The 25,030-nt window shown below is 47.9% G+C and overlaps 1 protein-coding gene across 4 annotated transcripts in view; it reads right to left on the bottom strand.

The window, feature by feature from the left end:
* Positions 1-25,030, bottom strand: part of CAMTA1 (calmodulin binding transcription activator 1) — a 155,002-nt gene that overhangs the window by 37,225 nt on the left and 92,747 nt on the right. For 3 of the 4 annotated variants that reach the window (XM_084822152.1, XM_084822150.1, XM_084822149.1), the window contains 4 exons: positions 9,914-10,160; positions 7,799-7,870; positions 2,896-3,089; positions 2,446-2,520 (listed from right to left, as the gene is read on the bottom strand). In XM_084822152.1, the coding sequence (XP_084678278.1) occupies positions 2,446-2,520; positions 2,896-3,089; positions 7,799-7,870; positions 9,914-10,160 (588 nt within the window). Of the gene's footprint in view, positions 1-2,445; positions 2,521-2,895; positions 3,090-5,883; positions 6,006-7,798; positions 7,871-9,913; positions 10,161-25,030 lie in introns of those variants that run through there. The other variant, XM_084822151.1, reaches the window with a different exon arrangement.

Raw genomic sequence — 25,030 nt, 5'->3', positions numbered from 1 at the left:
TCTAAGAGCACCAGGACTGGGCCAACCACCACTCTCCATCACCTTGCTCAGGAAGAGAATGCTAGCCTGGCGTGAACGCCGTCCAGGTCTAGGCTAGATTTCTCTGGGAGCAGCCAATCTGTGGCTTCTTTTAAGGAAGCTGGAGCTGCTCTCTCTCTCAGGGAGGCACTTGCAGCCTCCTAGTCCCACATGGACGTCCCCTCCCGACTAGGTGAGTGAGCCATGCAGGGCAAGAGCGGAGCATACAAGGTGGCCAGCTGGACTCAACCACGCTCCTTGTCCACTTACTTCCTCAGGCTCCAAGAAGTGAAACTCACTCGATAAACCTGGACCAGATGGATAACCCAACTAAGGACACTGTGTAAGTGTGGAGCCCAAGTCATGATGGATACAGTCACTCGTGGCTTTCTCCCCAGAGTCTCTTGCAAATACGTCAAAGTTACTGATGGTCCTACTACATCTCCCCCCTGGCTGGATTTCCAAAGGCCTGCACCACCCAAAACGCTCTGCTGGACAATACTGAGAGGACGCTGTGGCGGAGGAGAAGAGCCATTTCATTGCCTCTGTCACTGCCACAGAGTAGGCCCAAGAGTGGCTCCCACCCCAGTGCCATCAGACTCACCATGAGTTCTTCTCCACCCGCATGTCAGCCATCTTCTGACTCGCTTCATTGCCCTCCCCTCAGGTGAATACCAAGGGGCCACATGGGAATGATCATGTCAACCACCCGAGTTCTCTCCCAATTCCAGAGGGGAACAAGGGCTTCAACAGGAGCACCAGCCATACTAGCCAGAAAAATCCCCCAGAGCTGTCAGGAATCCATCAGAATCCACGGGCAGAGCATTTCAACTGGCTCCCCAGGCTTTCAGAGGGGAAAAGCTACTGACAACCTAAGTCTCAACAGGAAGTGATCCAACCATGGCAAGGGAAGAGGGGTCTGCCTCCCCTAGCCTGCCATTTGCTGGTCATGATCCACCTGCCCAGCTGAGGCAACCAAGTCTGGAGCGTGTCTTTTTTCATGTCTGGGACCGAGGACTTGCTGGGAGAGCCCCATCATTGTCATGGCAGCCATGAAGTCCTGAGCCACCCCAGACAAGGTGGTCCCAGCATAGATGTCGAAGTCCCACAGGACAATCGTCCTAGGAATCCTCAGCACCACATCTGAGGCCAGCACCTCTGGCAGCAGGGTGGGCAGGACACCACCACTGGTGGCAGCCCCAGCTGTCCCTGAGTGCCCAGCCCAAGGAACAAACACTCCCAATTGGTACATGCCTGGGCCAGAGGCCCAGAGAGGGAGGTGGGACTGGGCTAGATGAAAGCGACTCCCCCTCCCCAGCCCAAGTGCTGGGGACTGAACCCGGGACCTTGGGCATGGGGAACCTGGTGTTCTCTCCTAAGAGCTGCCTGGCTGGATCAGAATGAGTCCACCCCTCGCCAGAAACGTTGCTGGTGAGGGCCCCTGCAGGTCAGTGGGTAAAGGACCTGTGGCTCTCAAGCCACCGAAGGAAGCCTCATGTGGGGTGAGCAGCTGGCACCAATGCGCACTGGGGCATTCACTGTACTGCCATGAGGGAATGCACAGAGAGATCTCTACAGTGAAGAAGGGCCAGATCCTATGATCCAGCCCCACCTTGCCTCTCTTACAGGACAGGTGTCATGGTGTGCAACAGGGGACACTGTGCAGGCAACCTCAAGAGACCAGACCTGACCCTGGAAGCCTGTTCTATTGCTTTACCTCCCATCCCAAGGGGGATGACAGTGGCCAGAGATGTGTTCACTGCCCTGGAATGAAAACAGGGGAGCATTTTCCTGTCCTAGAGTGAGTACTGGGGGAGGGGGGGACTTTTGCAGATCTGCAGCATCAAGGAAAAGGTGGCTGTGCCGGCTGCTGATTGGCCAGTGCCAGCAACATCACCCAAACACTGCCCCCACATGACTGCCTGCTGGAGCAGTTTTGCATCCATTCGTGAAATGCTCATTTATTGTTTTTTAGAAAAAGGTCTAGGATGGCACTTGAAAACCCATTTTTTAAAAGGAAGGCAGCCGGCCTGGATCTCCAAGGAGGGGCAAGGCTGAGAGGGGCGTTCCAGTCCCCAAAGCAGATTCACAGCACAGGTTCAGAGCCCTTGGATATGACGGTAGCCAAGAGTTTTGTGTCTGCCTTTGCCCTCATCCGACAGAGTCCCAAGTCTGCTTCCCAGGGACAACGAAAGAAAGGCAGGGGAAAGTTTTCTTGTTCTGCCACCTCCAAAAAGCCAAAGCCTGCCTGCCTGTTCTGAACCAAGCACCCACCCAGGTTGCCAGCCCCCCAGGAAACATCTGCACTTTGTTCCCAGTTGTAGCCACCCCCGGGACGAGGCCTGCTCTGTCACGTCCCCCTCCTGCAACCCTTCCTTGGGCTTCCCTTGAGCACCCCTGGGAGCTGGGGTGCTGGCAGCATCTCACCTGTGGCGGCAGCGCCGTAAAAACCGCATGATCTTGCGGGCAGCTTGGTCCTGCTTCTTGGTGATCAGGCTGCTTCTGAATGAAAGACGGAAAGAAAGAGTCAGGGTCTAGGAGGTATCGTTGAGACTGAGCGTGGGGCGATGTTGTCCAGCCAGATCAAAGCAAGGACCTATTGAAGCTGACCCTCTTCACCCACACCAACGTGGCCAACCAGAGGCCTCCAAGGAAGGCAGGAAGTCAAGCTGGTCTCCCCTCCCCCATCTGCCACCAAGACCCCTGTGGGAAGGATCCTGGGGACTGGTTGTGAAGTAAAACCATAGCAACGTATAGCAAAGGCCTGCCGTCTGTCCATTCTATCCAGTGCTCAGCACCGGGTCTCAAGATAAGCTGTCAGTCCCCCTAAGATCACTGAGGATTAGCTCCCTGCCCTACCTCCTCCAGCACGCCCACCTGAGCTTCTGCTGCACAAGAGCAGCCGTCCTACGACTTTGCCTTCTCTTGCCACATTCCTTGTAGCTGCGATAGAACTGCTGGATGAGGACCGCAGCTCTCCGGCTCTGCTGGAATTTCTTCTGCTCATAATAGCTTCGGAATTTGCTCTGGATAACAATGGCAGCTTGTATCATCTTCTTATAAAGTGCATACTGCAAAGGGAGATGGGGAGAGGCAGAGAAAGAGAGAGAGGCTGAAGCGTACCAGTAGCATTCCCCAAGGCAAAAAGAATGGCCACCCCAACAAGAGACCCCACAACATGCCCCGGGGACAAGCCAGAGGAGGCCATAGAGAAATCTCGTTGCAATAAATGAAAAAGCATCTCTTGTTTTGTTAAGAGGAGGCAGAGAAGAGGGGGGTATATTGTATCCATACATATAATTCCTCCTTCTTACCCTCCTCATTCTCTTCCACCGCCCCGCCCCACCCCTGTTCTGGCTTTGGGTTGGTTTTCCACACAAGCTTCCCCATCTCTTGAGAACAGGCAGCCCCACTGAAAAGCACAGGCTGCGTCTGAAGCAAGAGGCAGCGTCGCCCACAGTAGCACATTCATACATGGAAGCCATCGCTTGATGTCAGACTGTGTGAGTCAGTCTCTGGCCTCACCATCTGGACAGCCCCAGAGTCAAAACTGGAACGTTTTGGAAATACTATTGCAGTCTTCCCATTAAGCATGTGCTTTCTTTGAACAGCAACCACAATAGCTCAACAATTTATCTCCAGAGACAAGAAAATGAGAATGTATCTCTAATCTGCTTTAAGGGCTTGGTTTTAGTTCAAAAGAATCATTCTCAACTCCCCCCCCCCTCCCGGGAGGGGTCATACATGCAGCCTGAGCCACCGCAAACCAGGCCAACCATTTACCCAATTTTACTCTGATATTAAAGTAGATTTTGGCTTCTGCTAGAGATGCAGTTTTGTCTAAGAATGTGAAGATCCACGTTTTAGAATTCACTTGAGCAGGTAGCTTTAAAAGAGAGAAGGGGGTATGTGTAATTTCTGTAGCTGAGTTACAAAAGCCTAGAATGGTGCGTCTTAACATGGAAACAGGGGCATAGCTTAAGCTTGCACATGCACAACCAACAACCCTGTTAAGACAGAGGCTCATAGAGATGCTGGGCAATAGAGGTCAAAGAGCAGCAACTCCCCGGTCTGCTGCAGTTGGGCTGTGCGTCCATCTTGGAGTGTGTGACCAAGGGACAGGGCTGGCGAAGGTTCACTGATCTACTGTTTATGTATCAGGACTATATATACATCTGTTAGATGTATATCGCGCCTTTCCTCCAAGGTGGCATACATAATCTTCCTCCTCTCTATTTTATCCACACAACAACCCTCTGAGGAAGACCAAACACTGCCAAGGGAACAGAACAAGTGACACTGATGGACTTTCTGAGCTCCCACCTGGACACTGGAGGATGGGCTTGGCAGGCTCGCTCTCCACACCCTCCTAACATTACCATAAGTGGAGGAGGAGGAGGCCACCCCAGGCCCAGAGCAAGCACCCTCTTCTCTTGTCTGAGGCCCAAGGGGCACGCTTCCCAAGGCAAACCACAGTGCCACACCCCATCTCTCATCTCCCTTCCATGCGTGGGGCTTGATGCCACCCAGGAAGCCCAGCCTCTGTGCTTGCCCGACACACAAGAACGGCCTTGCTGGACTGGTCCAAGGGCTGATCTTGCAACCCCCCACTCCACCTGCTACGGGGGCCAAGCGGCTGGGAAGCTCACCACAGGCTTGTTCTCCTTAAACTTTTCAATGTTTTTATTTATTCTGTGTTCTTATTTTATTGTATTTTATGGTTTTAAGTCTTGTTTTGTGAACCACCCAGAGAGCATCGCCTATTGGGCAGCACAGAAATGTAATTAAATAAACAGAAGAAGACATGTTGGCAAGAGGCAGCCGCCGCCACATTTTCTGGCCCTTGTAGGCAGCCTGCCCTGCTGCTGAACATGGCTCTCTGTTCCATTACCCAGGAAAGTGCAGAGGCCAGCGATGGCTGAGCTTTTATCCTTCCCTCCCCAGCCAGGTTGGCCCGGCTCCCTGCCAGCTGCAGAAATTCACTACCACAAGATGTGGTGATGGCCACCAATCTGGATGGCTTTAAACGGGGGTAGGACAAATTTCTGGAGGATGAGGCTATCAGTGGCTACTAGTCCTAATGATGACTCTGTGCTACCTCCAGTATCACAGACAGTATGCCTGTCTACACCAGTTGCTGGGGAACATGGGCAGGAAGGTGCTGCTGCACTCATGTCCTGCTTGTGGGTTTCCTATGGGCAGCTGGTGTGGGGAGGTGGGAGGGAGGGCTCAGGCAATTTTCATTGGGGCTGCAGCTGGGGAGGGAAAAGAAACACCTCCCTCCCCTGTACACTGCAGTCCCAATCGTCATTCCCCTGGCCCCCAGCTTGACTATTACTTTTTTTTTAGAAGTCCAGATTAGCTGCCAGGTATGCAATTAATGGAATGAGCTGTTTGGCCCTCAGGTTCTTCCCTTAAGCCATCTGTGTCAAATGTCTTGTGTTGGTGAAACAGTGGGAAAGTGGGGTCTATAGCCAAACAGGGTGGGGAGAACACCAGGGGCCTGGCCCTGATGGGGATGTTCCAGGCCTTAACTTTTCCTTTTTTAAAAATTAAACAGTAACTTCAAGTCCTTTTTCTTATGGAGACATACGGAAAAATGGGCAGGCCAAACTCCGCCCACCTTCCAGGGTGGCCACTGGGGGCATGGAGACATGTGCTTGGGCACCTTTTAAAAATGCCACTGAAGTCAAATTCAGTAATGGTTACCCCCGTGCATCCCGAGGCCTGCCCCCCTAAATTCCTGGCCACAGAGCAATGGCACCAGGTCCCTAGAGATGCATCTCCTCCTCCCTCTCCTCTCCCTCTCCCCCTGTGGGCATTCACAACAAAGCGGCATTGCTGGCATGCATTCTCCACAGCAGGATATGACCTGGGTGTATTCTAGCCAAACAGAACTTTTTCGCTGGCTTGCAATGAACGTGAAAAGCTCATGAGCCCAAATGCTCAGTGTGTTGAGTCATTACCTTCAAGGCTATCCAAGTAAGCTTGGTTGGGGAGAAACAGAAAATACAAGATTAACGTTTGACGTCAGTCACCAGCAGCACAGAGCGAGGGCCGGCCTGCGCATGCCTGGTCGGTCTCAGTTGGGCTCGCAAAGGACTCTCTGAAAGCAAGCAGATGCCAGAGACTGCTAGCCATATTGTGTGTGTGTGGGGGGGGGGGGGGGTGCAGCAGCAGCAGCTATTCTTCTGTGGGGGGGGGGCTGCTCTGGAGGGACTATGCGGTGGCCCCTCCATGCCAGCCTCAGAAGCCTGCAGAGTCATGTGCTGTTCTGCTCCCAGGAAGACGTGTCCTTGTGTGGCTGGCAACTCAGCCTAAAAACAGGGGTGGGGGGGTGCCAGGACAAGGAAAGAGCAACACAGTTTTGCACACACGCATGTGTGTTGGCTCTGTGTATGTGCCTGAGTGCATGGCTGCGCATGTGAGTGCACCAGATTTGAAGTTGGGGTGTGTGAAAGACAACTCCAACCCTTGGCCCCCACTGCTTTGCACCTGAGCAGAGACCAGACCAAACCCAACAGCGCCTTTCACAGGCTCGGACTCCTCCTGATGCTTCTCTGGCCCTTGACGGAGAAGAAAGTGGCATGTGAAGCAAGCAGGGGGGCCTCCCTCACTGGGATGGCGGCCCACAGCTGCCACTGGAGGAGGAGCCCCCCCCCAGCCGTTGGCACAGCTGAGGGGAACATTTGGGGGCTTCTTGACATCTTCACCCCCTCCCCCAGGTTCAGAATGACAAGCCAAGCCGCACAGCAAAGCCCTAACCTTATGGGCAGCTGCGGCAGCAGTCCCCCAGTCCCCCTCTCCTCTGCACACTGGGTCTCTGGCAAGATCAGCCGCTGGCAGTGGCCAAGATCCAAGGGCCCCAGCCACAGCAAGCTCTGCAGGTTTCTCAAGGGTGCCCTGCTAACCTTAGCTGGCCTGCTGCCCTACAGGTTGCCACCAGAACACCTGGGCAGGGGGAGGCATTGAAGTGGCATTTGACGCAGGACGAGGAACGGCACAAGGAAAGCAGATGCAGGGAAAGGTGGGTGGGAGGTGCAGATCTTGGCCCACGGCTGTAGATACAGTCATGTGCTCAACAGCCACAAGACCAGAGACTGATTCTGTTTCAGCCCCCAAAATCCACCAGAATCCAAGGGTCTCTAGGCACAACAGGCCACAGTAAAAAACCCTGCATGCAGAAGGCTAGCATGTCAGCACAATGGCTAGGACAGAACTCTTCCCCCCGATATGTGGTTTCCCACAGTCCTGTCATGTGTGGAACAGGGACTGGGATTGTCCCTGACATCATGTGCCTGCCCCCCGCCCCCCTTCAGTCCACACATTCAGTGCAACACCTGCAAAGGGAGCTGCATGCAGGCACTGACAAATGTTCCAGCAACCATGTGGCTATTGGGGGTGCACTGAGGCTACATGTGGAGGGGAAGGTAGGAACAGACGTTTCCTTCTCTAAACATGGGTGAAAAGTCAGTCCTGCACCCCAGTGGACTGAAGTGCCACTGGAAACGTTTAACCACGTATAAGTGGTTTGTTCAGAGGGCTCATCTCTCTGGGATGCCACAGAACTGCTGACCGAGGAAGCCAGAGGGACTTGTGCTACTGAAAAGGAAGCGGAATGTGGCTGGCTTTGCACCTTTGGCATGACCAAAGCATACTCTCTGCCGAGCAGAACAGGAAAGAGCACAGCATGAAATCCCCTCAATAGGACTGAGGGAGAGAAGCAAATGGCTGGGGGTGGTTCCCAGGTGGCGCCAGCCTAAAGCCATCCTCAGCTCACCTGCTTGTACTTCCGGTAACAACGCTGAATGACGGCAGCAGCCACTTCCTGTTGCTCCCGGAGGGGACGTCCCTAAAAAGGAAGGGAAAAACATTGTAGAGAGATTGTAGCCAGGGTGGGGGGTGCTGTGGTAAAAGGGAGGGCCTTGGCAGAACCCAGGGCTGGTGGTGGGAGTTTTGGGGCTGAACACTTGGAAACAGTGCAATGAGGGAACAAGAAGGTGACCTGGAGACAGGGGCAGATTAAGGGGATTCTGACACAGCCACAGCAAAGAAAGGAGTGGGGGGGGGGGCAGACCCCAAACTGGCCCCGGATGGAGAACTTATTAAGACAGTTGCCTGCTGTGCTCAAAGGAACATCTTCTTCAAGGCCAACAGGGAACATCAGAGATTCCTCAAATATCTCAGAGAATCAGTCTGTGAGAATGGGCGCTCGAAGGATGGAAGCACATGTGACAAAGGATGTGGGGCTACTCCACGGAGAAGCATCTAGAACTCCTTGCCCCCCACCCCCAACCTTCTAAGGCCATCAGGATGCATGTTGTCCCACTCCTCCCTGTGGCAGCCAATGAAGTTGAGCTGGGGGGAGGGGGAAATACACATCATGGTGGTGCCAGAAAAAGACCAGGCAAATGGAACCAGAGGGGAGTGTGGAGACTGCCATGGTGGGCTGTGCATCACCAAGGACCCTGCACTCTTCATAACAAGGAGTTCCACCCCAAGGAAGCATTGGCTTCAAGCGAGAGAATCAGTAGTGTAGTGGAGCCAAGGGGGCTCACAGGGAGCAGTCCCCCCACCCCCCAATTCCCTGTTCCCTCTGAGCTTAGCTGCAATTCCCAGCTAAGGACTGCAATACAATCCTGGTTGTAATGCAAGGTGTCAAGACCCATTAGCTTTACAAAAGAGATGCTCCTGGTGGAGATGAAGTGCTAGGGCTGGTTTGTTGATATGGATCAACACCGCTGCCTGCACGTTTTTGGACTCTCCTTGGGGGTGTGGCTAGGGGGAACTGTCGGGATGAGTGCCTGCACTTCCAAAGCGACTACTGCACCACTGGAGAGAACGTACAACTATGACTGAAGCAGAGCGGAAACAGGAGAAGGTGCTAGGGAGCAGCTTTTGCAAATGTTTCTGTGTCCCTTGAATAGCATCTGCCGGTCAGTGCTTTCCCAGAATGTGGACGTCCTTGTGGGAGGGAAGGAGAAAGATCTCCTCACCAATCCCCCTGCTTTGCTGTGCAGTGGCAATAAACCTGTCGCAGGAGAGCGTTGGCTCAGATGCACATCTCTGAGTGGGGAAGTTGCCTAAGCGCATGAGATTGTGCCCATAGAAAGCATTCATGAAGATGGATCCACATGAGCCGTTCTAGTGCCCTGCAGATGTGTTGCATTCCAACTCCCATCAGCCCCAGCCAGTATGGCCAATGGTCAGGAATTCTGGGAGTTGTAATCTTGGAGGGCACCGGTTGGGGGAAGGGCTGTCCACTGTGAGTAGAGCTGGATGGGGGCTCATGGCAAGGGAGAGAGGGCGATGCCATTCCATCTGCCCTCACTGATGACACCCAGTAGCCACGTCTGACTGGTGCTGTGATGTCACCATATTCACTATGTGATCCCTGATTGCTCGATTGCGTAAGTTAGGGATAAAAGGAGCGCCCTTAAAAGTTCTTAAGTAGTAGTGGCAAAACAGGCATGAACGTGTGGTAGAGTGTCGCTTGGCATCCCTCAAACGCATATTCGTCACCCGCCAAAATGGTTGGAGGACAGAAATTTGGAGCAGGTCCCCCCCACCCCCCTTCACAACTTCCCTCAAAGACGCCATGTCCAAACAGCCAGGGCAGCTCTGCCTTCAGAGGGGGAGCCCGTTGGAGGCTTGCCTCTCTCAGATCCCCCTTGGCCGCTGGCAGTGGTGCCTCCGATCTGCACAGGGCCCAGTGGGGCCACTGTGCGCCAAACAGCAGCACGCACCTTCTCCATCCTGTCCAGACCTTTCTTTGGTCAGTGGCCAAGGGATGCAGCCTGTGATTGCCACAGGCGGCAAGGACCAGGGGAGGTGGGGGCAGCTACCCCTTCCACCTTCCAACTCGCCTCCCCCAGAGAGGGAACCCCCCCCTCACCTTGTATTTCCTGAAGACTGTCTGGACCAGCCTGGCTGCTTCATAGAGCTCTCGCTGCTCGTGGTCCGAGAGGGTGAGCTGCGCAAACTCCTTTTCGACCTTCTCGCTGGTGGAGGCGCTTAGGAATTCTGACCAGTCAGTGGCCGAGGGGAGGCTGGGCTTCTCAAAAGCCATCTCAGTGCCAGGTGAGCTGGCGGGGCTCAGGCTGGTGTTGGAAGGAAGGGTCAGGGGGCTGCCATACAGGCTTCTGCAAGGACAGGCACAGGGATCAGGGAGAGGGAGTCACAACGGGTGGTTCGCTTCCCACCCCCTGAACTGAAAAGCAACCTGCAAGGCATGTGCGCACGCATGGGATTCCTAGAACAAATCCAGGTCATGGCTCAGAACAAGGCTGGGGGAGACAGAGTGTGAGCATGCACTCACAGGGCCAAGCCAGGACACAGTGTGCATCCACAATGCCACGCCCTCTTTTGCCATCACGGGCATTTCCCTGCCCGTTGGGCAAAGGCAGTGAGAAGAGACCCAGCGCCTGCTTTTGCTTGGAGCTGGGGAGGGGGGCAGGGATTGTCTCCACAACTGAGCAGAGCTTGAGAGGGATTCATGGAGCACCAGAGATGATCCCTGTGCTGCTCCCCAGCCCCCACCAGCTCTACTATGGAGAGAAGACCCAGGGCTGGCTGTTTGGCAGTGGGCAGCTGAGACGCTCGGAGTGCCAGAGTTGCCCCTCTGCCAAAACACATCCTATGGGCTGTCCTGGCAGTGGGTGCTTGAGGCCCCAGAACGCCTGGGACGGCCAACTCCAGCCCAGGAAGTTTGGAGCTGCTGAGGGGAGCTGAGAATTGTGCATGACCCCCCTGTGGAGAGGCAGGATGAGACCAGGGACAAAGGCTGCCACCCAATGCACCATGGCCTGGGAGTCAGCCTCCCTGACTCTGGAGTAAACCTGCTCAGCATGGTGTTGAAGGGGAGAGGCAGGGCTCTGGTGGCCTCAAAGGCAAAACTCATCGGGATCCAACGAGCGCTCAAGAGGACTTCGGCCCAGGCTATTTCTTTATATACTCAGTGGCTTCCCAAGGCAGTCGGCAACATCAAACACACCATTCGATATCAGTGTAGCAAGTTCATCAAATCATACACTCATTTTAAAACCAATTTGAAAGTGAACCCTGCGACAAAAGCTGCTTGTTGGTCTTGTCTCAGCTTCTGTACTTCAATGCCTGGGAAGCACAAGGCTGTGCAGAAGGCGGAAGCTGCAAGGGGGCCATTCCATTTCATTCACGGGCAGCCTGCAGTTCGGTGTTATCATGGAAGAAGCTTTCATGGGCTGCAGTCTGCTTTGTCAAGTGTTCAGGGCCAGTGAGGGGTGGTGGGCATGCAGGAGGTCCATCCCCAGCAGCATCTCCTGGTAGGGCTAGGAAGGAATCCTGCCTGGGCCTTGGAGAGCCGCTGCTGCTGTTGGTCAGTGCAGACACTACTGGGCTCGATGGACCAAGGGGGCTCCAACTTGGTCTAAGGCAGCTTCACATGTTCCTCTCTTTCTAATTTACATTCAGGGCTTGACAGTCTCCCTTGCTCTCTTTGCTGCGGTGAGGAGGCATGCAGGCAGGCTCTAGTGCAGGGGTGTTCGGCCTGAGGGCCAGGGCCAAATCCAGCCCGCTCGGCAAGCACAGACACAGAGAGAAGCAGCCATGACATGTTTGTTAGCCTTTAAGGTGCTTCAGGACTCTGTGTTTATTTCATGGTGCCTGTGGTTTGTGGCTGACTGTGACAAAATGGCATTTTGTTTTATTGTTTAATTGTATACTTTGGTGTTTATTTGCTTGATTGATGTGTTCTAACATATCCTTTCTCCTTAAGGCTATGGCAAGCAGGGGTAGATGCTCAGATTTAAATTTAAGATGTTGACAATACTGGGCTGGATGGACCAAGAGTCTGACCTGGTATGGCAGCTTAAATGGGCTCTTTTTCAGAACCATGAGGACTGGAGTCTTAACCTTTGTTTTAAAAGACTCAGTTCAGTGGTAGAGCATATTCTTTGAATGCAGAAGGTTGCAGGTTCAAACCCCTGACATCTCCAGGTAGGGCAGGAAACACGTGGTTTTCTTTGGCAGGGAGACAAGGGGTTGGCCTTCTGAGGGGTAGGATTAGGGTGAGTGGGCTCTAGCTTTGGGGTGGTTAGATTCCCCTGGGAGGTGGAGGGAGGCAAATTTATTATTTTAAAGCCTTATTATTAGAAAGGGTAGAGTAGGTAAGGAATTAATAAAAACTTGAAACAAGAATTGTACCACATAAGACTCAAACTGCATTGAAACATCTTATACCATGTAAATAGAGTTTCATTTTTAATTTCTTCTCTCAAACCACGCCGTTCTCGGTATCATTTGTTACCAGTAATGGAACTATGAAAGAAATAGGCCAAAGTCTAGGAATCTACACCCACACACACACCCCAAAACTGAAGGTTCTCTCCTCACGAGGAGGAGAGTGGTGGCAACATCCTAATAAAGCGGTTACTTAGGTTATAGTTGATGTATTCCTTCCGCACACACTCACCCTAAGGTATTACCTCAAGGAAGAGGGTGAGAGAATACAGAGGTACTGAGGTTCTGGAGCCAGAATCAGTACTTGGTGTTGTCAAAATATTTATGAGCAGTGGTGATGTTATAATAATCACGGGTGGGGGAAGGCTGAGAAGGTGCTCAGCGGTGCAATCCGTGTTTAAAAGTGTGGCATGCATGTTTAAAGGTGTGTGATCCGTGTCTAAAACTGTGGGATCGGTAGTAATACACACAAAACAGAAAATGAGAATAAAAGAAAACCCCATAGAGAAAAAGTATTTCAGTGTGTGAAGCAAGTGGGTTGAAATTTGACACTTTTTACAGTTACCTCACAAAGACGGAAACCTTGCTATGCGGAAAGAGGCTTTAGTGGAACAGTGCCAGGGAATCCCCTTTGAGGGAAAGACTGTGGATGAACTAAAATTTTGTTAATCATCCACAATGTAGTGGTGCTGGTGAGGTATCAGCAGAAATAATGCCCTCTCACAGTCCTGAATTTTTATCCTTTCAGTGTGAGAAATGGCAGGCTGAGATGTTACAAAGAAAAAAGGATAAGAGAAATAGAGCTTTTAAAATTACAAAAAAAAAAGTTCTGGAATTGGGGAGAATTAAAGAAAGAGGAAAGGATAGAGGATTCCAACAATTCGAAGAGAAAAAGATAGGGCTTTGGAACTGGACATATACAGTTAGAAAGATTTAAACACACAGATGAACAGCAAAGAAAAGATAGGGAGGAAAATAAACCCCCTGAAGTTACACCGAAGGATTTCTCAACCTATGAAGTAGGTGGGGATACTCAAGTGTTTTTTTACAACATTTGAAAAATCAGCTAAGTTATGGCAGATTGATACAGCTGGTTTTGGGAAGTTTTACCAAGGCTTATCAAAGCAGAGCTCTCCGAGGTGTACACTAGTTTCGCATATGAGGAACCAGCAGATTATGGCACCTATAAATATACAGTTTATCAACGGTTTTGTTTCGGGCCAGAATTTTTCCATAAAAGGTTAAAAAATAGCCCTGTCAGTTCCTCAAAGTCTTTTACAGAGTATTTGTATAAACTGACAGATATGTTTGAGCGGTGGATGCAAAGTGTAAAAGCCGCAACTAACGAAGAATTAAGATAAATAATTCTTCTCAAACAATTCTTGTTTCAGCAACCTTCCAAATAAAGAATTTTGGTCAGTGACAGAAAACCAGACAGTCTCAAGGAAGCTGCTTCATTAGCAGATCAATTTGTGGCTAATAGGGGTGGAACAATTTATGGGAGATTTGGAAAAGAACCGTAAGACAAGATAATCGAATTACAGGAATAAAGATTAAAAAGGAGAAATATAAGCTGAGGGCTTTTGCCGATGACTTGGTGTTTATGTTGGAAGAACCCTTAAAGGGAATTGAAATTTTAATGAAAAAATTAAAAGAATTTGGAGCAGTGGCAGGGTTCAAAGTTAATAAACAGAAAACAAAAATTTTAACAAAGAATATGAATGTTCAAGAAAAAAAAAGTTGATGGATAAGACTGGCTTCCAAATTGAAAAGAAAGTAAAATATTTGGGAGTCCTTTTGACAAATATGAATTGTATGCTTTTTCAAAATAACTATGTTAAAGTGTGGAATGAAATTAAACAAGACCTATTAAAATGGGAAAAATTACAACTTTCACTTTTGGGAAGAATTGCAACGATCAAAATGAATGTTATTTTTGTTTCAAATGATACCCATTATTACATCTGATTTACCTTTTAAGCAGTGGTAGAGAGATATAATGAAGTTTATATGGCAAGCAAAAAACCGAAGAGTTAAAATAAAAATTTTACAAGATGCAAAGGAAAGAGGTGGCTTGGGATTACCAGATTTTAAAACCTATTTTTCTGCCTGCTGCTTGATGTGGATGAAGGAATGGGTGACGTTGAAAAATAGAAGACTTTTAGAACTAGAAGGACATGAATTGAGATACAGGTGGCATGATTATTTGTGGTATGATAAAGCAAAAGTGAATGTAGATTTTAAAAATCACTACATAAGGGCTGTATTAAGAATTTGGAATAAATATAAATTAAGGTTCTATCAAAAAATACCACGTTGGATATCTTCACAAGAAGCAATGCATAGAATTTGATAGCACGCATAAATGGATAAGATATAACGATTTACTGGAACTGTCACAAGGGGAATGTAAGTTAAAATCAAGGGAAAGCTTATTGGAAGGAGGTCATGTATGTCAGTGGTTTTCATATTTGCAAATTAAAGAAAGGTTTAAAATAGATGAGAAAAATGGTGGATTTGAACAAATGGAGCCAGTGTAGTGTAGTGGTGACAGTGACGGACTGGGAGCCGGGAGATCCGGGTTCTAGTCCCCACTTGGCCATGGAAGCTCACTGGGTGACTTTGGGCCAGTCACAGACTCTCAGCCCAACCTACCTCACAGGGTTGTTGTTGTGAGGATACAACGGTGAGGAGGAGGATAATGTAAGCCACCTTGAGTTCCTTGCAAGAGGGAGAAAGGCGGGGTATAAATGCAATAAATAAATAATAAATAAACAGAATCTGAGTTTGAAACAGCACTGTGTACAAATGATGAACATGTTATTGCTAAACTGTATAAATTACTGTTATGGTATGAGACAGAGGATGAACAAGTAAAAGATTGTATGATCAAATGGGCACAAAATGTTGGTCATAATATATCAATGGAAGAGTGGGAAAGTATGTGGGGAAAGGTTTAAAATTTACTTTATGTACAAGTCTTAAAGAGAATTTTTATAAGATGATGTATAGATGGTATATGTCACCGTTTAAATTGTCTAAAATGTATAAAGGTGTTTCTGGAAAATGTTGGAAATGTGAAGATCAAGAGGGAACGTTTTATCATTTATGGTGGACTTGTTAAAAAGCTAAAACATTTTGGAAATGAATACAGTCTTTAGCTCAAAGAATATTAAAGACTACTATAGAATTAAAGCCAGAAACTTTTTTATTGGGACTCACAGATAAACACGTAAAAGAGAAGGGGGGAACCCTCTTTCTCTACATGACAATGGCTGCAAGGTTACTGTATGCACAAAAGTGGAAGAATGAAACCATACCAACTGTGAGCAAGTGGATCATGAAAATGATGCAGCTGGCAGAGATGGCAAAACTTACTATTATAATTAAAGAAGGATCAACAACTAAATTTATGTTAGATTGGAAACCTTTTATAGAATTTGTACAAGAAATAGAGAAAAATGATATCTATGTATGTGGATTTTGAACTCTGAGATGGTTCTCTTTTCATTGTTGTTGTTGTTGTTGTTAAAATTAGGCGAGAAATGAGGTAATATCTGTGAACTCAATGTATGATATACAACTAAGATAAGAACTAGAGAATAATAATAAGCATTTGTTGTGTAAGGGGAGCCAAAGGTAGATACCTTACAATTGTAAGAGATGTGTTAGTGTATGTGTATTGTGTGTTTATGTTGTTGTTGTGTTTTGTTTTTCTTTTTTTTTAAATAAAAAAATATTTTAAAAAAAGGAGAGGAAAAGAACCCAGTAATAGATTTCCCATTAAACCAGCCCCTGAATTCAAAAAGCTTGTTGACAAAAGTAAAGCTCAGAACACTCCACCAAATTCTGAGGTAAAATCTTCAGGTAAGCCATTTGGGTACACCGATAAGACGTGTTACCCATGTGGACAGGTGGGGCACCTCAGCTGGCACTGCCCTAGGGCCGGGGAATCAAATCCTCAGGCAGCCAATGTAAGGCAGCCATCTGCATGCGGGATCACCCAAGGAAGACTGGCCTGCTTTACAATGCCATGTCTACCGATGGCAGAATGTACAAGGCCTTGATAATAATTTGAAGGAAACAGTCACTGTGAATGGGAGAAGGTATTTAGCATTACTAGATACAGGTGGGGACATCTCCCTCATACGTGGTGATACGGTGGATAAAGAGACAATGGTCTCTCAAGGCACACTCTCCATCAAAGATGTGAGAGGAAAAATAACCAAAATCCCTCTCATGGAAGTGAATATTAAACGGAGAGGAAATGAAGGTGTTTTTTCTGTGGGTATTAATCCTTCTCCGTCAAGAGTCAGTTATTTTGGGAAGAGATGCAATGGGCTCTGGGAAAGACATCTGTATTGTCACCAGAAAGAAAAGGGTTGAGGACGATATTATGAGGCCTGAGACCGCGCAGTGGTTGAGGCCAGGGGGAGGATAGCAGTGTTGCCACGGCAGCGGAGGGAAGCACCGGCCTAGAGGTGCAGTGGAAAGTGCACTTGTCCTTTCAGGAACTCAGTTATTTTATTTATTTATTGCATTTATATCCCACCTTTTTCCTCTTGCGAGGAAACCAAGGCGGCTTACATGGTCCTCCTCCTCTCCATTTTATCCTCACAACAACAACCCTCTGTGACTGGCCCAAAGTCACCCAGTGAGCTTCTATGGCCAAGTGGGGACTGGAATCTGGATCTCCCAGGTCCAGGGGCATTGCTAGGTTCTTAAAACATCCAGGGCACAGGCCCATAAGACAAATTTGCATATACTCACACACACGAGTCTAAGCACATATCTAATAAGTGTGTGTGTGTGCATGCAGTGTGCTTGCGTGTGTGTATAGATTACATACATAAGAAGTGTGCACTGACCCCCCCCCCCTTCAACTCAGACCCCAATTCAACATTTTGGAAAACATCCCGCTAGGCACTATTAAGCTTGCAGTACCATGCTCACAACTCAGGACTTATTTCTGAGTAAACATGCAGAACATCAGGGTGCAAACCTCCCTGGAAAAGTAACTTGTGCTGGAATCCAGCGCACACTTTCCTGAGGGTAAGCCTCACTGAACAGAATGGGGCTTCTGAGTAGGCGTACATAGGATTGCATAAATGAGCAGTTTTTATCTGCCCTCTGCTTAAAAAACAAACCCAAAATGCCTATTTCTTAAATTAAAGCTTTCTGTTCACAGGAACATAGGAAGCTGCCTTGTACCGAGTCAGACCCTGGGTCCATGTAGCCCGGAATTGTTGACACTGACTGGCAGCAGCAGCTCTCCAGAGTTTCAGGCAGGATTCCTTCCCAGCCCTACCTGGAGATGCTGGGGATCGAACCTGGGACCTCTGCATGCCTAGCATGTGCTCTGCCACCGAGCTGCAGCCCTTCCTATAGCTGGGTAATGGCAACTGACAGACAAAACAGCCCCAGATTTGTTTCTCTGCAACCATGTCAACCCACTCTTCTCAAAGACTTGAGTGAGGAGAAGGAGAAAAACCAACCCTCTTCTCTCTTTGTACAAAGTCCAATACGGTTCAGAACTTCTGCTGCCCGCCAAAGAGAATTCTCTTGAAGAATTCCCCAAGCTATGCTCTGGGAGGAATAAAGAAGAGAAGGAAAGAACAGGATAGGGGAGGGCAGAAGAAAAGAAGAATGGTGCTTGGAAATGTGCGTGGGGGTGTAGAGAGAATCCCCTAAGCCAAGTGGCTCCTTTCAGAGAGGTAGTACTTCAGAGGAATTTAGGAGGCTGTGCAGGGTTTGCAAGGATTGCACGTACTTAGATGAACTTTATGAGGTGAGGTGGCTGAGGGCTTTTTCTAGCTTTTTTAAAACTCCAGAGCCTATTTAAAAGCCCCAGCAGTTTCTCAGTCATGATGCCACATGGTCCTAACCCTCTCCTTGGGATTATTTGAGTTCTACAGCTATTTAGGAGAAATTAAAGTGGAGGGGAGAAAAGTTTGTGTAGGCTGACTGGATCCTTTGCTGGACTGAAGCTACTAAACTTCTGCAAAAACCAAGGGTTCCAGTTTGGGGCAGTGAAGTCAGATGCTATTTCACATAGAGCTCTTTCTTCCCGTCCTTCTCCCTCTTCAAAATTTCACTGCAGACAAGCTCCCAACAGTGGGCATGTAAGAGCAGAAAAGAAAAGTAGGAGGAGAGAGGTATTTTGCACCTCAAAAAAACCCTACACCAGAGATTAGGGATAGTGACTTCCTAATGGGTACCTTAAACACCTTCTGATTAGGATCCCTAATCCCCTGGGTGGCTTGACAGTTTTTACTTTTTGTTTTAGACTTTGAGAAAAGGAAACTTTATGCATGGCTAGCGCAAAAGCCACTGGACCTAACTGTCTGAAATTTGGTAGGTTCAGTCAGCTCCATGGGGCCTGCTCGGCCCCCAAACTCCATAAATTTATGTGGAAGCACAAAAAAATTATAGCTCTTTACTTTGACAGATTTTCTTGGAAAAAGCAAATTATTCCTGTAGCTAGCACAAAAGGCACTAGACCTAACTGTCTGAACTTTGGCAGGCTCAGTCATCTCTATAGGGGCTGCATTTGCCTTTTTTGCAGCCACATCACATTGTTGGCTCTTATTCAGCTTGGGATCTTTTATTTATTTATTGCATTTATTGCCTTCTTTTCTCTTGCAAGGAACCCAAGGCGGCTTACATTCTCCTCCTCTCCATTTTATCCTCACAACAACCCTATGAGGTAGGTTGGGCTGAGAGTCTGTAACTGGCCCAAAGTCACCCAGTGAGCTTCCATGGCTGAGTGAGGAATAGAACCTGGATCTCCCGGCTCCCAGTCCAGCACTCTCACCACTACACCGCGCTGGCTCTCATCTACCACAATGTAGTACAATCTACACTACAGTGTAGTGTAGTGGCGAGAGTGACGGACTGGGAGCCGGGAGATCCGGGTTCTAGTCCCTGCTTGGCCATGGAAGCTCACTGGGTGACTTTGGGCCAGTCACAGACTCTCAGCCCAACCTACCTCACAGGGTTGTTGTTGTGAGGATACAATGGAGAGGAGGAGGATAATGTAAGCCACCTTGGGTTCCTTGCAAGAGGAAAAAAGGCGGGATATAAATGCAATAATAATAAATAATAAATAAATTCCAAGATCTTTCTCGCCTGTAGTGTTGTTGAGCTAAGTATCCCCTATCTTGTAAGTGTGCATTTGGTTTTTCCCCCCTAGATGCAGAACTTGGCATTTATCCCCATTAAAGTTCATTCTGTTGTTTTCTACCCAGCGCTCCAGTCTATCCAGATCACTTTGAATTTTGTTTCTGCCTTCCAAGGTATTAGCTATCCCGCCCAATTTTGTCATCTGCACATTTGATCAGCGTTCCCTGCACCTCCTCCTCCAAGTCATTAATAACAATGTTGAAGAGCACTGGGCCCAGGACTGAGCCCTGCGGTACCCAGCTCGTTACCTCTCCCCAGTTTGAGAAGGTCCCATTGATAAGCACTCTTTGAGTCCGATTCTGTAGCCAACTGTGGATCCACCGGATCGTTGTTCCATCTGGCCCACTTTGAGCTAGTTTGCTCATCAGGAGATCATGGGGCACTTTGTCGAAAGCTTTGCTGAAGTCGAGGTATATGATGTCTACAGCATTCCCACCGTCTACAACGGAGGTTACTTGATCAAAAAATGAGATCAGATTCGTCTGGCGGGATTTGTTCTTGACAAATCCATGTTGGCTTCGAGTCATCATGACATTGTTTTCAAGGTGCTTACAGATCACAGAATCATAGAATAGTAGAATCATAGAATAGAAGGGTTGGAAGGGGCCTACAAGGCCATCGAGTTCAACCCCCTGCTCAATGCAGGAATCCAAGTCAGAGCATCCCTGACAGAGGGCTGTCCAGCCTCATCTTGAATGCCTCCAGTATGGGAGAGCCCACCGCCTCCCTAGGGAATTGGTTCCATTGTCATATTGCTCTAACAGTCAGGAAGTTTTTCCTGATGTTCAGCCGGAATCTGGCTTCCTGTAACTTGAGCCCATTATTCTGTGCACTCTGGGATGATCAAGAAGAGATCCTCGTCTTCCTCTCTGTGACAACCTTTCAAGTACTCGAAGAGCGCTATTGTAAGAGTGCCTCAGTCTTTTCAGGGCTAAACAGGCCCAGTTCTTTCAGTCTCTCCTCATAGGGCTTTGTTTCCAGTCCCCTGATCATCTTTGTTGCCCTCCTCTGAACCCTCTCCAGCTTGTCTACATCCTTCTTCAAGTGTGGTGCCCAGAACTGGACACAGTACTCCAGAGCATTTGCCTTTTTTGCAGCCACATCACATTGTTGGCTCATATTCAGCTTGTGATCGACAACAATTCCAAGAACTTTCTCGCTTGTAGTGTTGTTGAGCCAAGGATCCCCCATCTTGTAAATGTGCATTTGGTTTCTTTTTCCTAGGGGCAGAACTTGGCATTGATCCCTATTCAATGTCATTCTGTTGTTTTCTGCCCAGCGCTCCAGTCTATCCAGATCACTTTGAATTTTGTTTCTGTCTTCCAAAGTATTAGCTATCCCGCCCAATTTTGTGTCATCTGCAAATTTGATCAGCATTCCCTGCACCACCTCCTCCAAGTCATTAATAACAATGCTGAAGAGCACTGGGCCCAGGACTGAGCCCTGCGGTACCCCACTCGTTACCTCTCCCCAGTTTGAGAAGGTCCCATTGATCAGCACTCTTTGAGTCCAATTCTGTAGCCAACTGTGGATCCATCGGATCGTTGTTTCATCTAGCCCACTTGGAGCTAGTTTGTTCATCAGGAGATCATGGGGCGCTTTGTCGAAAGCTTTACTGAAGTCACGGTATATGATGTCTACAGCATTCCCACGGTCTACAAGGTAGGTTACTTGATCAAAAAATGAGATCAGATTTGTCTGGCAGGACTTGTTTTTGACAAATCCATGTTGGCTTCGAGTAATCACGGCATTGTTTTCAAGGTGCTTCCAGATGGATTGCTTTATCATCTGCTCCAGAATTTTCCCAGGAAATTATGTCAGACTGACTGGTCTGTAGTTCCCAGGTTCCTCCTTTTTACCCTTTTTGAAGACAGAGACAACATTAGCCTTCCTCCAGTCATCTGGCACTTCACCCGTCTTCCATGATTTCTCAAAGAGAATAGACAGCAGTTCTGAGAGTTCTTCTGCCAGTTCCTTTATTACTCTAGGATCCAGTTCATCTGGCCCTGGAGATTTGAACTCATTCAAAGTCATTCGGTGTTCCTTCACCATGTGCCTATCGATCTCAAGCTGCAATCCTGCCCCTTCAGCCTGTACTTCGCCTTTGCCAGGGGGGTCATAGCCCCTCTTTTGGGAGAAGACTGAGCCAGAGTAGGAATTGAGCACCTCTGCCTTTTCTTTGTCATCTGTTATCATTTTGCCATCCTTATTTAGTAGTTGAACAACCATTTCTCTCTTCTGCCTTTTACTATGCACGTAGCTGAAGAAAGCCTTTTTGTTGTTTTTAGCATCCCTTGCTAACCTCAGCTCGTTCTCAGTTTTAGCCTTCCTGACGCCATCCCTGCAATTCTGTACTCTTCCTTTGTTACTTGGCCTTCTTTCCACTTCCTATATATGTCCTTTTTTGTTTTCTGGTCATCCCTAAGCTTTTTGTGAAGCCACATTGGCTTCTTCTGTTGTCTTCCACCTTTTCTTCTTGTTGGAATGGTTTGTGATTGTGCCTTGAGAATTTCCTTTTTTAAAAGCTCCCACCCATCTTGGACTCCTTTTCTCGTTAGCATCGCTTGCCATGGGACCTTACTGATCATCGTTCTGAGTTGATTAAAATCAGCTTTCCTAAAATCCAGGGTGCGCGTTTGATTACCTTCGGCTTTTGCTTCCCTTAGAACCAAGAACTCAAGTATAACACGGTCGCTTTCCCCCAGAGTTCCTATAACTGCTACTTTATTCACTAAGTCATCTCTGTTGGTTAGGATCAAGTCAAGGATAGCCGATCCTCTAGTTCCTTCCTCTACTTTCTGTAGGAGGAAGTTATCTGCCACACAAGTCAGAAATTTCCTGGAGGGGCCATGTTTTGCCGAATTTGTCTCCCAACAATATCGGGGAAATTGAAGTCCCCCATTATTACTACACCATGCTTCCTTAAAACATTGGCTATTTGCTTTTCACAAGTTTCATCCTTGTCTTCTCCTTGGTTGGGTGGCCGGTAGTAGACTGTGACCACCAGGTTCCTTTTATTCTTTGCTCCATTTATTTTGATCCAGATGCTTTCGGCGGGGCTACCAAGCTCATCCTCCTGTATTTCTGTGCAGAGATATGTATTTTTCACATACAGTGCAACCCCACCTCCCTTTCTGTTCCTCCTGTTCTTTTTGAACAAGTTAAATCCTTCAATTGCTGTATTCCAGTCATGAGAGCCATTCCACCAAGTCTCAGTTGTACCATTGTTACCCCCAACATTACATCTCCCTTCCCCGTAGGATTCAGTTTAAAGCCCTCCTGATGAAGTTCTTCATGCTGTGGCCAAACACATTCTTCCCATCCTTTGTGAGGTGCAACCCATCCCTTGCCAACAGCCCATCTTCCAGGAAGTATAGCCCGTGGTCCCAGAATCCAAATCTCTCTCGTCGGCACCACTTTCGTAGCCAGTCATTCACCCCGAGTATTTTTCGTTCCCTTTCTATCCCTCTTCTAACTACTGGAAGGATGGATGAGAAAACTATCTGGGCCCTAAAGTTCTTGAGTTTCCTTCCCAAAGCTTCAAAGTCTGATGCGATTTCTTCATAGCTCCGCTTGGCAGTATCATTTGTTCTCAATCATTTGATGGATTGCTTTATCATCTGCTCCAGAATTTTCCCAGGGATGGATGTCAGACTGACTGGTCTGTAGTTTCCAGATTCCTCCTTTTTGCCCTTTTTGAAGATTGGGACAACATTAGCCCTACTCCAGTCATCTGGCACTTCACCCGTCCTCCATGATTTCACATAATAATAGACAATGGTTCTGCGAGCTCTTCTGCCAGTTCCTTTATGACCCTAGGATGCAGTTCATCTGGCCCTGGAGATTTGAATTCAAAGTCATTCGGTGTTCCTTGACCATATGCCCATCAATCTCAAGCTGCAATCCTGCCTCTTCAGCCCTGTACTTCGCCTTTGCCAGGGGCCTCATAGACTGAGAAGACTGAGCCAGAGTAGGAACTGAGCACTTCTGCCTTTTCTTTGTCATCTGTTATCATTTTGCCATCCTCATTTAATAGTTAAGCCACCCCGTCTTTTCTCTGTTTTTTACTATACACGTGTCTGAAGAACCCTTACGTTGCTTTTAGCATCCCCCACTAACCTCAGCTCGTTCTCAGCTTTAGCCTTCCTGACGCCATCCCTGCAATTCTGTGCTACCTGCCTGTACGCTTCCTTTGTCGCTTGGCCTTCCTTCCACTTCCTATATGTGTCCTTTTTTGTTTTCAGGTCATCTCTAAGCTTTTTGTGAAGCCACACTGGCTTCTTCTGTTGTCTTCCACCTTTTCTTCTTGTTGGAATTGTTTGTAATTGTGCTTTAGAATTTCCTTTTTAAAAAACTCCCACCCATCTTGGATGCCTTTTCTTATTAGAATCGCTTGCCATGGGACCTTACTGATCATTGTTCTGAGTTTATTAAAATTGGCTTTCCTAAAATCCAGGCTACGTGTTTGGCTAAACCCAGCTTTTGCTTCTTTTAGAACCGAGAACTCAAGTATAACATGGTCACTTTCCCCCAGAGTTCCTGTAACTGCTACTTTATCCACTAAGTCATCTCTGTTGGTTAGGATGAAGTCAAGGATAGCTGATCCTCTAGTTTCTTCCTCTACTTTCTGTAGGAGGAATTTATCAGCAACGTATGTCAGGAATCTCTTAGAGGGGCCATGTTTTGCAGAATTTGTCTCCCAACAAATATTGGGGAAATTGAAGTCCTCCATTTCTACTACATCTTGCTTCCTTGAAACATTGGCGATTTGCTTTTCAAAAGTTTCATCCTCGTCTTCTCCTTGATTGATTTGTATTTTGGGTTGTTGTTGCTATTGTTTTTCCAGGTTTTCCTGTATCATCAACCAGAAGATCCATGTAAGTTGGACTTTGAAGCAATACAAATGGACAATGGACTCATTACTATTATTGCAAATAGACTATGGTCAATGCCAATCATTCCTTCCAGACTCTAAGGAAAAGGACATTCGGTACAGAACTTGGTTCTGCCTCTCATTTTAAAAGAAAGCCGGGGGGGGGGGGGATGTGACAAAATGTATTTTGTTTTGCTGTTTAATTGTGTATTTATTTTAATGTTTGTTTGCTTGATTGATGTATTCTAGCACATCCTTTCTCCCAAAGGCTATGGTATGTAGGGGAGGGGGAGTTAGAATATCTCTTGATTGGCTGTGGCTTTTTCAGTTGGGGGGGAGAGAGAACAACAGGCATTTGGTTTTCTTTCGGGGGGAGACAGGGGTTGGCCTTCTGAGGGGTAGGATTGGGCCGAGTGGGCTCTAGCTTTGGGGTGGTTAGATTCCCCTGGGAGGTGGAGGGAGGCAAATTTATTATTTTAAAGCCTTATTATTAGAAAGGGTAGAGTAGGTAAGGAATTAATAAAAACTTGAAACAAGATTTGTACCACGTAACTTAGTTTCAGTTTTAATTTGTTCTTTCAAACCATGCCATTCTCAGTCTCATTTGTTGCCAGTAAAAGGGTTAAATGGAGCTATGAAAGAAATAGGCCAAAGTCTAGGAATCTACACACACACACACACGCACACACACCCCCCGAAACTGAAGGGTAATATGTCACACTGACATTTGCTTGTAACTAA

Source organism: Heloderma suspectum, chromosome 15 (genome assembly GCF_057233095.1).
Source record: "Heloderma suspectum isolate Gila_16-S chromosome 15, 16-S_ref, whole genome shotgun sequence".
Taxonomy (NCBI): domain Eukaryota; kingdom Metazoa; phylum Chordata; class Lepidosauria; order Squamata; family Helodermatidae; genus Heloderma; species Heloderma suspectum.
Note: the sequence above shows the minus strand (reverse complement) of the source record. Positions and strands in the feature narration are given on the sequence as shown.